This window comes from Neopsephotus bourkii, unplaced genomic scaffold, assembly GCF_033783945.1.
Source record: "Neopsephotus bourkii isolate Nb327-2 ecotype Australia unplaced genomic scaffold, CSIRO-AGI_Nbou_v1 NB_1630, whole genome shotgun sequence".
Lineage (NCBI taxonomy): Eukaryota > Metazoa > Chordata > Aves > Psittaciformes > Psittacidae > Neopsephotus > Neopsephotus bourkii.
The window spans coordinates 7380327-7396135 of record NW_026902105.1 but is presented as its reverse complement, the minus strand read 5'-3'; the positions used below and the strand labels follow the sequence as shown (position 1 = coordinate 7396135).

The 15809-nt window shown below is 41.5% G+C and overlaps 1 protein-coding gene across 4 annotated transcripts in view; it reads left to right on the top strand.

Moving 5' to 3' along the window:
• The first annotated feature begins 606 nt into the window (after window positions 1-606).
• Window positions 607-15809, top strand: part of CSMD3 (CUB and Sushi multiple domains 3) — a 600129-nt gene continuing 584926 nt past the window's right edge. For 2 of the 4 annotated variants that reach the window (XM_061373410.1, XM_061373409.1), the window contains exon 1: window positions 607-1159. In XM_061373410.1, the coding sequence (XP_061229394.1) occupies window positions 982-1159 (178 nt within the window). In that variant the 5' untranslated portion in view covers window positions 607-981. The remainder of the gene's footprint in view (window positions 1160-15809) is intronic. The other 2 variants (XM_061373412.1, XM_061373411.1) reach the window with 1 other exon arrangement.

The following is a 15809-nucleotide window of genomic DNA, read 5'->3' as shown; positions in this document are numbered from 1 at the left end:
CCTCCTTTCCCCCTCCTGCGGAGCTCCCCCCGCAACGCCCTCCTCCGAGCCCTGAAGAGCGGCGAGTCGGCGCAGCCGCTAGGTGGTGCCAGCGCTCTTCGCGGCGGAGCCGCGGCCGCGCCACCGCCTCCCGTCAAGCCCAGCCCGGCCCGGCCCGGCCCGGCCAGACACTGCCCCGCCCGCCAGGAGCCGCGGCAGCTCCCCCATGTCCCTCCAGTGTCCGCTGTGCGCGGCCGCCGCTGCCGGCGGCGGTGAGCCTCTCCGCTGCGAGCGCTGTTGTGGCCGCCGCCTCCCCGGGACCGGCCTGTAATTAATGTCTCCGCTCAGAGCCTGCAAACCCCTCGGAGACGCGCTTGCTGCCGTGCGGAGAGTGTGCCCGAGAGCGCGTTTGTGTGTTTGTGTGTGTGTGCGTGTGTGTGTGTGTGGCTGGTGACGCCAGCAGCCCCACGCACCGCACGTGAATCGTTAATAATGAGGCAGTGATTGTTTCCGCGCGTGGCAACGGGGAGGTGGACGCGTCCCGACGCAGCTCCTGCCCAGGGCTGCGCGGGCGGCTGCGAAGCCCTCGCCACTGCGCTCTCTTCCCGAGCCGTTTTCCCAGCCAGAATTGATCCTCTTGGGGGAGCAGGGGGGCGGGGGCAGGATCTCGAATGCAAATACTGTTTGGAGTTTATTGGAGAGAGTGCCTGAGCTTTAAGATGCTCTTCTGTGGCTCCCGGAGGATGCTGTAACAAGCCCAGATTGTGGTGGATTTCGGCTGCGCAGGGAGCTGGGGTAGCGGAGGGGGTGGGGGAAGGAAAAGACACGATCGAGAGTAGCTGAGACTTTGTGCCCCCGTTGGAGAGATGGTTGAGTCCTCGTCAAGGTTGCTGTGGTATCCCAGGAACACCATTCACTCCGAGCTGTGACCGCGCACCATCAACAGCAGCAACTCCGCTGCGCCTGGCCGAGGAATAGGAATTAGGAGCTCTCGAGAATAATATGAAAGGGATCTGCAGAGGGGAAATCCGTACAAAGGAATCGAAATTAGCAGACTTTTGGGAAAGGGAATGTACTAAATGCCGCCGGCTGGACTTCATCCTGGTGAAGAAAATGGAGATTAAAAGTGGATTTACATTTTGGAACCTCGTCTTTTTATTGATGGTTTCGTGTGTGAAAGGTAGGGTAGCATTTGAGGGGTATATTTTTAGGGGTCCGTTTGCTTTCGGTCAGGGCGTTGCAACCTCTCTCCTTGTTATACCAAGGTGTGTTTCAAAATGTATTTATCTCTTAATTTACATTTTTATCCTGAGTACTTTGCAGAGGAAAGATATAAATGATGGCTAAAGCGGGGAGAAAAGGAGTTGATTCAGAGCTCTCTTCGGAGATAGGAAATATATTTGCTTGCCAGGCTTGGCGTTTAATGCAGTGACTGAGCTGGGGCTCAATAAATATTCTTGCAGTATGCTCAAACGGAGACGTGAGTTGGTTCATATAACCTCTAACTAGTGTATATTTCAGCAGATCCCACCGGATGACTTTTTTAAGGGGATAATGATGATAGTGTCTATATGTGTTACCGGGGGGTGGGGGGGGGGGGGGGGAAGGTTTACCTATATTTCTGGTTTTCGATCGAGCGACGGGCTCTTTGCGGGTATTCCTATATCGATGCACTTATTAGTTTAACCCGTTGTGCGGGGAAAGTTACGGGGGACCCCAGCGTGCGCGCAGCGGTCTCGCAGCCCGAAATGCGCTTCTGGCTCAGCTGCTGACTTGCATGCGGGACTCACCGCCTGCCGACAAGGTGCGTTAGTAATTCAGCCTTGAAGGCATGGTCTGCCCGCTGAGTGCAAAGACCTCCTCTGGTCTCTTTCCCTGATGTAAGAGTTGCGTACTGGGGTGGGTTTTGTCTGGGTTTTTTTGTTTGTTTGTTTCATTTTTTGCTTGTTTGTTTTTTTTTGTGTGTGTTTTTTTTCTGGGCAAGGGCTATTTTGCTTTATTCCCTGTTTCTGTGTTCATGAAAGGAGAGCAAAAGGAAACCTCTAGTTAGCAGCATAAATATCTCCACTAAGTCTGTGCTTGCAGACAGTTAAGGGAAATGCTACACACAGAGAGAAGAAGGAATATGTGGCTTGAATAATGTGCACCTGCAAAATTACACAGGCATCGTTAAAGGGTGAAGTGCTGATCCCATCACGCGTGCCTTCAGTAAATGGATCTATTCTGCAACTCCCCACAGTCGGCTGCCTACCCGAAATAATCTCCCCTTGTTTGTGGCCAGTGATTAATATCTGATTAATCACCCTTTTATCCCCCTCCTCATCCTTATCCCCCCTCCCCGCCTCATTCGTACCCTCCCAGAATATTTAGTAGACATTATCTATCCTCTCCGAGTTTTTAGACTTGGTTATCACCTACAGAGGTTGCCTGCACAGTGGGAAAGAGGTGTTCTGGGGGGGGGGCGGGGGGGTCGTATTCAAAAGCGTGCCTCCCCAAGCTGGCTCTGCCTTGGATGAAACAGTTTATTGTAGAGCTTTGCAGCTGCTTGTCCCCTCATTTGCATCTTGTGGAAAAAATAATTCGTGTTTCATGGAGAGGGTGTAGAGGGCTTTTACCTCATCCCACGTTATCCTAACACGGGGGATCCAAGGGGAGGGGGCTTGTCTGCGACATTAATGCACATTTGGATTACAGGCAGCTTCTTTCTGTTTGCATCTATTGACGGTAGCTGCTCCATGGGCATTGCCCCATTCTGTGGGAGGTCTGCTATCAAAAGACCAACTCCGGGCTTTTCTCTGGGTTAGCCCGCTGCCATTAAACTCACTCCCTGCGCCGGGTCGACTATTGGAAGCCATGGGCTGGCTGCGCGGCGCTCCGCGAGAGCGGAGGAGGGGCGCCGGGGCTGCTGCCGCGCCAGCTGCTTGGTGAGCACGAGTCGCGGGGCGGCAGCATCCTACAAAATTCAGGGCTCGGGCGGTTCTTCTCGCGCCGCGATGGCCGCAGAGCTGTGCAAGTTTCCACAGCACCTGTTGAGAAGCCGCTTCGCTTGCCGTTGGGGATGGGGGAAGGAAAAAACACTGGATGCTCTTTCTCTTCCTGCCCACGTACAGTCCCAGAGAGATGCTGTGAAGCAGCTTCCTCTCTATGGTCAGGGCCTGAGCCTCCCAGGTGCTGACCCTGGCAGTTTCTGTACTCTTTCTTTGGACTGGGGCGTTTGTCTCAGCAACTGCAGATCCAGTAGGTCAGATTTTATATCCTGGATGTAGGCTTCTTTAGGCAGCCAAGCTCCATAGAACTGTCTTAGACTCGCTGCAGCACTGCATCTATTCTGGGTATTCACATTCTCTCCCCACTACCATGAATGAATACATTTTACCTTGATTTACATTCCCATTGTGTTAGTACATGCTTCTGCTCCCAGAAATCATGGCAGAGGCAAACAATGAATGAATAACTGCTCATTTAAAACATTCCAGATGTTGGGAGCAAGTTGATTCCCCAGATACTGCATCTGCTGTACCATTGCCCAGCAAGGCCTTGTCACCAAAACCCACCTCCAGCCCATACCCTTCATTTCCACAAAGTTCCAGCCATACCCTTCCTAATTTAATTACCTCTACTGAATAGTCTAGCATCACATCATAACACTGAAACTGCTGCTGAGGTTTCTGTCATCCAGACTACTTCCACAGCCTTGCTTGGTATCTGCCTCTCAGGCCTTTCTTTTATCATTGTCCCATCACCATTTCTCCAGTCTCAGTTCCAGCTATCCTACTATTACGGTGTCAAAATATCCCAGGGTGCTTACAGAGCCATGATTATTTAATTATGTGCTCCTTAAATATATCCATCTAGATAAAAAATATCTTCACATTGGTCCATAAATTTTTGCTTCTCTGGCACCTTCCAACAACACTTGGGAGGGGCTAGAAAAGGGAAAAGAAGAAAGAAAGAGAAAATGGAAGGAAATTGGTAGAACTGCTGGGGAAGGAATGGTGGGAAGACCTGAGGTAAAGAGGAATTGTACCTTCTTAAAGGAAAATCTTTAGCTGCTTACAGAGTATCTGTTATATCATGGATCAATCTCCAACAAAAATCTTCCTCAGATAGACAAGGAATAACAAACCAAATAAATTATATCACTGAAAGGGGAGGGAATGCATACAAACAAACAGAAACAATAAACAGTTCCCACAAACACTACCCAGCCCTGAGAAAATGCAAAGCAGGGTGATGCCTGGCCAGGTGCAGGGCATGATGGCTCCTGTGCGCCTCCCTTTGGATATGCAAGACACCTAGGAAAGTTCCTTCCTCTCCTCCCTCACTCTTACCACAAGAGAAATGAGGAGCGACATTTAGGCATGGGAGATACAAACCAAACTTGGAGGAGCAGGGAGTGGAAACCTCCACCATCCAACTCCTTACAGAAAGGGGAGGAGAGGGAGAAAAAAAGAACCTACATTAGTGAGCTTTGCCTTCTGGGATTTAGGACAGGAATCACTGATACCTGCACCTCTTCAGTTTGGCAGCTCCCTCCACCACCAAAAAAAGAAAAAAAGAAAAAAAAAAAAAAAGGACCCAAACCTATAAATGTCTGTGATCTGTTTGTGGCAGCAAACCAGAGGGGGGAAAGGCAAAATGACCACAGACCACATCACTTCTTCATCTCCTCAGTTTATTGTCACTCCAAGACAGAGATCAGAGAGCACCAAGGTCTGTTTTTTGTCTTCCTGGATAAAATGAGGCTTGCTTCTGCTGTTGTTCCTCTGTTCCCCTGTTGCAGTTGTGACAAGCAGAACAAGGGCAGCTTTCAAAATGAAAGGGAGATGAAGTGGTGAGATTTTAAACGGCTCATTGACAGAAGCAGTGATGAAAAAATGGAAAGGATTTCCATTTCCAGTGATGGGTACCTGGCATGTGGGAATATTTAGCAGAGACAAAGCGTGCCCTGCTGCTCTCAGCCACCTCTGCAGTCACAGAATCATAGAGTGGAATCACAGAATCAACTAGGTTGGAAAAGACCTTTAAGATCATCAAGTTCATTAGTCTGTCTTCTCCTCCATCCCACCTCAACCCCGCTTCTCTCAGGCTCTGCCAGCCCCTCCCCACTGCTTCTTTCCCAGTCCCTTGGCTTATGGGGTTCCTGGCGAAGTCTGTTTTCGGAGGGGCACGGACGGGCACACCGAGGTGCTCGCTCGGTCCTCGGAGCGGAAACTGTTGGGTTAGAAACGTCGGGTTCGGGTTTCCCCAGTGCCAGATGGTCGCTGCCGCTGCTGCATCTTTGTGCATGTGTGTGGGCGTCTGATTGTGTGTCTGTGCCTTTGTACGCACGCACGGTACCGCAGACACTGACTGGAGAAGGGACAACGTTGTCCTGGGGTTTCAATTCCTCGTCTCGCAGAGGCTCAGCTCTTCCACGGTGCCTCTTCGCGCAAGCTACCGCAGATCCCGCAGGGCTTTGCTCAAGGAGCTGCGCAGAGTGCGTCTTTTGTAGACGCACAGTTCTGCAGGGATGCAGACAAAGTTACCCTTCTCGGGGCTAAGGCAAGACTCCGCTGAGCCCCTGCGCGTAGCGCACAGCTCCTCCTACTCCTCTTCGGCAGGTTAGAAATGAAGGAACACACAACCCCTCTAAGCAGCGTCGCTGGGACCACCGCGCCCTGCCCTACCCGATGGCACCAGGGGCCCTGAAAGGGCACAGAGGAACGTTGCCTGCAGACTTCGATTTTTCATTGCGGGAGGCAGCGATGGCAGCGCGGAGCCAGCAGGGAGCGGCGGCAGACCCCGCCGGCGGGCTTCACAGCGCCCGGCACATGCATCGACATCCGCAGCCGCTTCAGGCGGCCGCGCCTCCCGGGAGTCCTCCTTAATAGTCTCCCATCGCTTGGCTTTGGTTACTTTGGCATGGTGACTCCTGCAAATCTTTTGATTGCAAGTCAGACAACAGTAGGGACAGAAATAGCCTCCTGCGCACAGTGAGCCCCTTTCCTAGAGAGAGCAGACTGGAGGATCCAGCAGCCCACAGGCTGAAGAGGGGACATGTTCTATCTGCAGCTCTGTTATCAACATCTTGACTTGGAAGCACCATCCCAGAAGACCTAAATAATTCCGTGGATGTGTTTTCAAATTTCTCCTTTTCCAAAACTCCCATTCAATAAACAGCAGAAACTTGTAGTCTACCTGGTATTTTGCTTGCTTCTGGGAATTTTTGGGGTTTGTTTTTTGAGGAACAAGTCAAATAGGATCAATTACCCATCTAGTTTAGTGCCCTTTATCTCCAACAGTGACTGTTAGCAGCAGTCTAGGGAAAGATATGAGAAACAGCACACACAGAGTGATTAGCATGTTACCCTGGATTTCAGCAGCTAGCCATTTTATGTCTTTTGAGCTAGAGGCTGCTTTTGGAACACCATGTTTTAAGAGACCATGGACTGGCCTGTGCTCCACTCATTTTTCTATTCTTTATCCTTCCGCTTCCCTTCCCATAGGTCCTCCATCCTTCACACTCTGCATTTGGCTGAAAACACTGAGTAGTATGAAAGCTTGTCATAAAATTGGCAACAACCCAGTGTTGTTAATATGCTACATAGGTCAACCCCAGAAATTTGAGATTTGTGACCACTGAATCTAGTAAAGACAAAGAAAAGCACAGAATTGTTCAGAGAAATTTAAAAAATATTTTGAAATATCCTGTGGGGATGGCTCAATTTGCATGATTGTAACACCCTTTAGGAGAAAAGGTTATGAAGAATAGCATAACCTTGTAGCTCTCCTTTTATAAAAAGAAGTGTCTTGGACACTATATGACTTTCAGAGGTATTGAGCATTTCCAATGTTAGCTGTCTTCAGTAAGAGCCTGGGGAGCTAGTTGACACCTCTGAAGCAAGACGAAGTGAGTCCATTGCTATAATGCTGGGAGAGAGACAGTATAAGTCAAAAGAAAAAAAATCTGTAAAATAACTTAAAATCATCTGTAAAACATTAGTTCTAAAGAGTCCAAGAAATTGTAATTGTAGTAACAGGAAAAGCTTTACAATCTGCTGCAAAAATTGTTGGGTATTTTTGGTTGTTGATTTTGGTTGGTTGGTTTTTTGTTTTGGTTTTCTTTTTTTTTTTTTTTTTTTTCCTTCTCCACTAGTAGAAAACTTCAATTCTATTTCAAGGATCTTGTGACATCCCGGACTCAACTTCTTGCTGATAAGTATCATTCAGCTTGTATTTCTGGACATAATGTTAAAGTTGAAAATATAGAACAAAGCCTTTGTGGGAAATTAGTTTTCCAGTTACTCCAAAGCAATCTTCCAGGAAAGAACAGTCAAGAACAAACAGTCTAAGTTGTTTTTTTTCTTAGACCTCTATAATTTTAAGGCAGTTCTTATTACACGAGATTTGAAGAAGTGATGTTTAAGTAACAAATCAGAGAGGCATATGATAGGAGTAGTTATTAAAAGGCTATAAAACCATTTTGATTGAATAATTTTCATGCCAAGGTTTATTGCAAAATTCCAGAATTCTAATGAGCTTTAAACACATGCCTTTCAAATAGCTCTGTGGAAGAATGCTTCCTTGTCAGTGAAATTGTATGATTTCTCTACAAAAAACAGACAATCTTCAAATTGATGGAAAATTCAAGGACAATATATGGCAATTATCTTGGACCTAAATAGAAGGGTGCATAATATTTACTTTATGAGATCTCAACTGTGTCTTAAAAAAAAGGCTAGCAGCATTAGATGTTGAATATCTTCTTCCCAACATTCAGCATTTCTTCTGGGAAATGGAATAGGCAAGGCTATCAGGCTATGAGGAAGATGGTTTTAAGTATACATACACACACACAGACATACCAGGTTTTTGTAGATGCTTATATTTAGTGTTTTTAGTTTCCAGATCTGCCTTTATGGTTTCACTGGCCTGTTCTTACAGACTACATAAGATTTACTATGGCTTTGTAATTCTAGTGTCACAATTGCTGAATACTGTTGTAAATGTCAAAGAAGAAAATGGTTGAAATTCAGCATCTCTTTCCCAGTATCTGAAGTGTTAGGTGGATAAGTTTATAGATTTAGGAACAGTGTTACTTATAGAGTAATAATAATCTATAATATTGTTACTTACAGAGTAACAACATTGTTATTATAGAATAACAATACTCAAAGTATCAGGGAATGGCATACAAGGGATTCCGCCAGGACTGGTCCTCTCAGAATTGGATTGTCAAAGAGTAAGATGGGATGCAACCAGCATGGCCATAGAGAAACAGACTGCCATTTTCCCTGAGACTGTACAAGATGCATCATAGTGTCATGTGTTATATTCACACTGAATTACGGAAATAAGATAAATAACAAGAAGCAACTTAACGGCAGAAGGATTCATGGGATAATGAATTCTCACTTCCCTAGGCATGTAAGTAACACTGATTATTTTTGCAGTAGGAATAAAGGAATCTGGAGGCTTGAGGCAGAAATGAATGAGTAATTACTTGAATTATAGAGATTCTGACCTTGAATTCTATTTTGTCTCTTTCCCATATATACTTATTTTATTAGCTTTCTATCTTTATGCATTATGACTCTTTTGATGTCATTCTCATCGAATTGTGTTTGCACATATGTATACACGTACATACATAATATGCATGCATAGAAATAAATTTCATGTATGTGGTTATCAATAAATTGAAAAGCTTTCATTGTTAACTTGCAAAGACACAGGTAACAGCTTGAAGTGTTTGAAATGAGTTTCCTAAGCAATCCATTACCTCTTATTTGTTGTGTATTTCTAATATCAGAAGGAAGTTCTACTATAATTTTTAAGTGCTTTCACTAACCAAACAAGACTACAAGTAGTGATCCTAACAAATGTTAGGAAGAAAGCTTGATGAAAAGAAAACCCACCCATTTCTAAAATACTAATAAAACCTGATCCTAGCACGTAATTATTCATTCACACGGATTTAAGGATTTTTTTTTTATATAGTTTCTATAAAACTTTTAGTTGAATGAAAACCTCTAATCACCTTTTAAATGTAGAAAAAAAATGTTTCTGTGTTATTTTCTTTTTTATTTTAATACTGGTATTGTCATTTAAAGAGGCTGGCATACCACGTCTCAGACGTGGCTGTATTTCAGTAGCAGTTAAAATGATCCCTCTGTGATCATTATCTTCTTACAGAACTGTTCCCATACCCAGCAAGTGGATATCTACAAGTTTAGTTTAGAGTCCTCGGCTAAAATGAACTACATAAATGCAGAGTACAGATATTCTTGTTTCAGCATAGCATTGAGATGGAACTACTTGAATTACAAAACCTTTCCTCCACTATTTAATCTGACCCAGAAGGGAAACTTCGCTTTCTGCAAAAGTTAGCTTTCTTGATTGCTGTGCAATTTTCTTTGAGGATCAAAGCTTAGTCTAATTAAAACTAATCTTTTGAAAGTCTACACTAAAAGTTGCATTTTTGCTTCTGTATATCAGCTTTGGTCCAAAGGTGAATGGAAGTTATGAAACAGGATATAAAAAGAGCTTCTAAACTGCCTGTTAAGCCCATTGAAAGCAACAGAAGAGTCCAAATCTACTTCTGAGAGCAGATTTGCCTCTGGTTCTTTTCATACTGAGTTTTGAATTGCAGTTTTCTGTACATGTACTTCATTTGAGTCAGCAATAGAAATTATAACAGAAGCCATACATTTCACAATACACTAGAAATTTTCAATAGAAGTGTTCTTTGGAAAACTCACATTGCATTATAAACCTAAAGATTACAGAAGTAAATTGTTTGTGATTCTGTTGGCAATGCATACCAACAATTCTGGTAGCAAGCATCTGTAACTGTGGGCTCTATCAAGAACATATGTTTGATTCATGACCATGGTCATCTTATGTGTTTTACCTTGAACACACCTATGCTGACACTTTAACCATGCAACTACTGCTACTTATTTTAGCAATGCCAATTGCATGACATGGCAGTTTTAATGACCACAAGTGAAGAAATACTATTTATATTTCAGAATGAAGGGGCAAGACATCTTCTCCAAAAACTTTACATCAATATAGTGTACACAGAAGTGCTTATCTGATTAGAGAGTTTTCATCATTCTAGCATATTGAAGTAACATGATACAAATTGTACTTTTTCAAGTGAATGTTTTAGCAGAACTCATGGCAACAATACTTCCCTCTTAAGACTACTACTAAAATGGCTAAAATTTTCACAACATTCACGTTATTTATTAAATATTAAATCCATTCATAGAAAACTGCTGAAAACTTCTCCTGGAACTGAGAAAAAAAATATTTATATTTTATGGTCTTGAAAAATGTCTACTTATACCTGAAAGAAGGAAACTGACTGCTCAGTCCTCAGTTTCTTGGTGTGATTTTCAACTCAGAAACAAACAAGAACAACATTACCTACTCCTTTCCACATTACTATTCAGCACTGTTCTATCACTTTCATTCAGAATTCTGTTCAATAGCTTCTCCTTTCTGCAAGCTCTTTTGAAGGAGGCCAATCATTTCTCTCATGCAATTCACATAGCTTCAGAGACTTTGATAATATCACCTCTTTACCCTTTATTTCAATCTTGGCAACTCCTTCCTGGGAAAATAAAATACCTCTGACATTTGGGAGAATATTTCTTTAGAGGTTTTTATAGATTCTATTTAATGAACTTTCATATATCCTAAATGCAACCATATTCTCCTTATAGCAGTTACAGACATCTTGTAAGAATGTGAATGTTGTATTTCTTCAACGTCCCAATTTTTTACTCAAGTACTTCAGCACTCTTGAGAAGGTTTAATTTTCAGCCTTTTCTGTGGAAAGAAAAATGGCATAGACACTAGACTAGCAATAGCATTTCTGGGTTTTTCATAGAGGGTACAGTGCCAACAGAACTCCCATATCTTCTCATACAAGGATAACAATTTTCCCCTGACAAATATGTGAGATATATTTTATTGGTATTGTCATTTTCAGCAGTGGAGAGTTGCAACAATCAACAATGTAAGACACAGTGATTTTTGTAAACATCCTGACAAATTTATGGTTCTGAAAGCTCTTTATCTGAAATAGCAATGAGCAACAGAATCAATGTTTAATACAGAATCAGTTCAACAGCAATGGTGACTGCTGCATGCCTGTCTCCACAGCTTTCCTAGGGATATGCTTCAACTATTCCTAAATTTCCCTAGTACTACAGTTGTAGGTCATTTAAATTTGTATGAGTTTCTACACTAATTTCAGCTACTTTTAAATTAAGCTACACACAAAAAACCCCCACCATTCCCTTAAACTCTATCTATATATTTTTACTACACTCAGTTTCTAGCTTATCAGCTAGCTGCTGTAATTTTTGCCAATTTATCCAGCCTCCTCTGCACTTCTGGGCTCCCTTCCCAAACTCTCTTCCCACTCCACAAGTATCACTGGAAAAGTCCCAAAAAACATAAAGCTGCAGTAAAATATAGAAGTTCTCTTCAGTTTCTATGTCATTTGTAAAGTCCTTTTGTGGCCCAAAGTAATAAATGTGTAAGGGTAATCTGTTAGGAAATGAAATATCCTCCCAGCTTTACAGTCATAGATTAGACTTACAAACTTTTTTCAAGATGTTGTTTGGATTTTAAATCATCTGCACGAAAGCAGGATTGGAAGAGTGGAATTTCAGTTATATTTATTTTCATTCTTCAGTCTGTTGTGGCTGTCTACATGATTATTTTTTGTTAACCAAATAATACCCCTTCACCCTAAACAATGAAACATCAATACACATTATTAGGTCAAAACCTAATAGTAACTTAAAAGTAAGTTAGTCATTTGCATACAAGTAAAAAATATAGAATCAGATTACATTTGAATGTGATGGCTACTCTACATAAATACTTGTAACTGGGGCTGGAACTAGATGATCTTTAAGGTCCCTTCCAACACTAACCATTCTATATTTTTGGAAATCTATGTTGCAGCTTCTCTGTTCTTCAAGCTCCAATGTATACTGTTGATGTGACGTGGTAAGGGAAATCTTACAGATCTAATATTACTGCAGTATCCTAGTGATAGCATTCTGGGATGACCAGAACAGATTAGTCTGTCTCTGGATTCTACAGAATATTGTATATAAATTTATTTTTTTTTTTTTAAAGGCACGATAGAAAAGGGGAGAAAAAACAATCACGTAGGTTAAATCAGGGCCAGATTTGTTGGTATTCTGTTACTCATTTGTTCCAAGGTTGACTCTGAGCATTTCAATCAAATCAGGAGAATTTGCTATGTATCTGACTTGTGAAAGGTACTGTTCCAAATTGCTCCCTATGGGGCCTCTTGTACTAGTCACCTCTTTGAAATCCAGACAGTTGAGTCAGTCTCTAATCTTAAGAGTCACAGTGCGCCACAGATATCAGCTGAGCAGAGAACTTCCTCAGCAGAAGCTCTGTAATTATTAAGAAGACAAGAATTTTCTGCTAGAATTTAGGGCAAGTCTAAGGTAATTATAAAGAAAATGGCCCATTTATTAAAAAAAAAAGTAGAACACAGTACAATGAGTACTGAATCATCACTGAAGAATTTGCAGGTACTTCTGAAGATTTAGCTGTACTTTAATGTTTTCTGAAGAACATTTTCTTAATTCTTCAAAGTTTCAGAGTTTTGGTTTTTGTTGTTTTTTTTTTTTATTTTATTTTTTTTTTTAACCAGGACAGTGTCCTGTATGTGAGCATCCTCTTGCCAAACTGATTTGGATATACTTAGTTGATCTGTTGTTTTCTCCTCATTGGATCCCTCCATGCTTCATTAACACAAAGTTTATTTTCACTGTTACTTTTGTACCATACTTTTTTTGTGCTTTTAATTTACAGAATGCTTGGGGCTAGGTTCCTATTCTTTGTCTGGCACACTTGGATGACTGTGCATTTTTTGAGAAGCTGCATCATTGATTTTTCCTGTTTGCCCATCTTACCAGGATTTTAAATATACACACTATCTACTTGAATATCTGTATTTTACAATCTCAGCATCTTTTCTATTTGTTTTCTACCTGACTTAAAACTATTTTTCCTATCTCATTTCTGTTGATGGCTCAATTAATGTTTTTAACAGTGTTTCTACTTCATATTGCTTGGTGGCTGTAAATCTTCCCATTCAAAGCTTCTTCTGAACTGAGAAGCATATTTTTGAACAAGAATGATCATCTATTCAATTATAACCTTACTGAAGTATTTAACAGTAGGTTATTTTGGAGCTTGTCCCCTCTGAAATAAAAAGATTTGTTATTGACTTTCATCAGAACAGAGCAGATTGTTGTAATAAGCAAAATGCTTTCTTTCACTATAGGTAAATTATTTATTATATGACAGCTACAAAACTGTTCATACCATGCATAGGACTAAAGTGATGAAGCTGAAAACCGTGGCAGCTGAACTCCGTCAGATTGTTTTAGGCTGGTACCTTAAGATGGTACTAGAGGTAGTGAGCTAAGTAACTGACACTCTCAGAAACCTTACAGGCTTTGGTCACAGGCTTTGGTCACTGGTTTATAATGATAATTAAGTGAGTCTAAAAAGATATTTCAGACTTTAAGATTGCTATGAGTTTTTATTATAGCTTTTGAATCCTATTCTAACTCATCATTCATTTACTAAGATGGCAGGAAGAAGGCTAAAGTTGCAAAATGAGCAGAAATTCTAAAATCCATTTTAAAGTCTAAATAATTTCAAAACTTTAGAAGACCATGGATAAACAGTTTATTAACCAGTAGTGGTTTTAAACTGTGATTTGGTCCAGAAGTTGGCAGAAGCACATGAGAACCCAAAGAGCTTAAAGTTTCTGGCTGATCTCTAAATCAAAAACAGCTGAGGAGATTTAAATATTTTGTGTAAACAAATTTGCATCTGGGCTGCTAATCTTCATGCCAGCCTTCATTTTGGCATTTTCCGAAATGATGGAAAAATGCTAAGCCCTTAATGTTAAATGGAGTTCATAATGGAAATGCCAACAGACCTGTAATTACCTGTATTGTGATTCTGCTGAAAGCTTCTTTATCTGTCTAATCTTTCACAACGGAGTTAAATATATACATTCTTGAAAGGAGGAAAAAAGGAGCTTTATGTTGGAAATGCTGAACTGTAGTATTGCTGCATTTTCTTCCACACATCCACTTACGGAGATATCAGTAACAAAAAAGTTATTTGAAAAAAAGATGTGGCATTTTCTGTGGAACTGTAAAAGCAAGCAATGATGCTTAAAAGTTTAACTTAACCTCCATTTTTCAATCTTTTTGAGTCACCTTTCTGGTAAGGTATGAGTAAACAGACACAATCAACCATTTTAAATATGGCAATGAGGAATTATCATAGAATAAATGCGACTCTGACATGGCAAAAAAATTGCAGCCAACAAAAAATACAGAAATTAGCATTTCACTGCCTTAATACTAACCATCTGTGCTGAAGTCATCTGCACTTGGGGGGGAGAATGAAATATATGATAGCACATTTAGAAAACTTCTTCAGAAAATGAAGTGGAATAATAATAATAAAAATGAGAGAAAGGCAGCTATCTGAACTCTGTAATTTAGGAACTCTATTATCTGTCAAGTTTAAAGTCGAGTTTTCCCTGAAAGAGCTTTTCCTTAGTGTCTTTTTCATTCCTCCCATGAAAATCTTCCTCAGATTGTCTCTAAACACCTGAAAAACTAGACAGCCTGTGCCCTGCAGAGACTGATTAGGGTGGGTGATTCAAACATACCAGCTTTATTCCATCTCCACATAATTTCTGTGCACTAGCCAGGGCACATAGCTGTCTCTGCAGAATAACCATCACACAATCACAGTAGCCATTCATTGAAACAAGATGTTTTCTAGCATTGTTGGCCTTTGTGGATTGCTGTGAGGATGAAATGTGTTTCTCTGAGGCTCCCACAGCGAGGACTGACAAAGCTCAAAGAAAATATCCTGAGGGAAAACAGAGGAATATACTGCTCTTATACCTTCTTTCCAAGTTTCTGTTTATAAAGCAGCTGCTTCAGTCCCAAGATTAGCTATTTGCCCATTTCTGTATCATCTTGAACATCACTCTCTCTTTTTGACAAGTGGCAGTTAGGACTCCAGACAGTGCTAAAGATATGAGTACATCAGGGTTTTCTGTAGTCTATAAATTACACTTTGTCTTAATCTCATTGTTTTACTCTTCCAGCTCATTCTTAATACGTGGGGAGGGGTGGCTTAATGGCCATGGAGCACAAAGTTGATGATTTCAGAGAAATGTCAGTAATGACTCTGAGGCGAAAACTTTTAGTTCTAAGTTCATCATCATACAGGTATCATTTAGATATATTTTCCTATATGCATATTAATCTCTAAAACTCACCTACTTATGCATTTGTACATCCATTCATTTTGTGAGGACATTCTGGTGTTCCTCAGTACTGGTGCACCATTTGATTGATCGAAGGATCTTCACACGATCTTCAGTCCTGCAAATTTCACTGCATACTTCTTACTCCACTGGGGATGGAGATTTGGAGGAAAACTTATCCTATCATTGATCCTATCATTGATCCTATGGCAACCACACTTTTGATTCTTCCCCATCTAAGCAAGCGATCATTAAGCTGTACTCTGCTTCTTATCCTTTAACCAGCTTTACGTTCTTAAAAGGATCTTTCTTTCCATTTGTCCTGTGGTAACTTTTTCTCTTCTAACCTTTGCTGGGGAGTCTTGTCAAAGGGTTCTTGTATGTTGATAGCGACTACATTTAAAAAATTTAGTTACTGTGATTAATGGATCCAGAATTCCTTTTTCCTGGATGACAGTTTTAAACAAAAAAA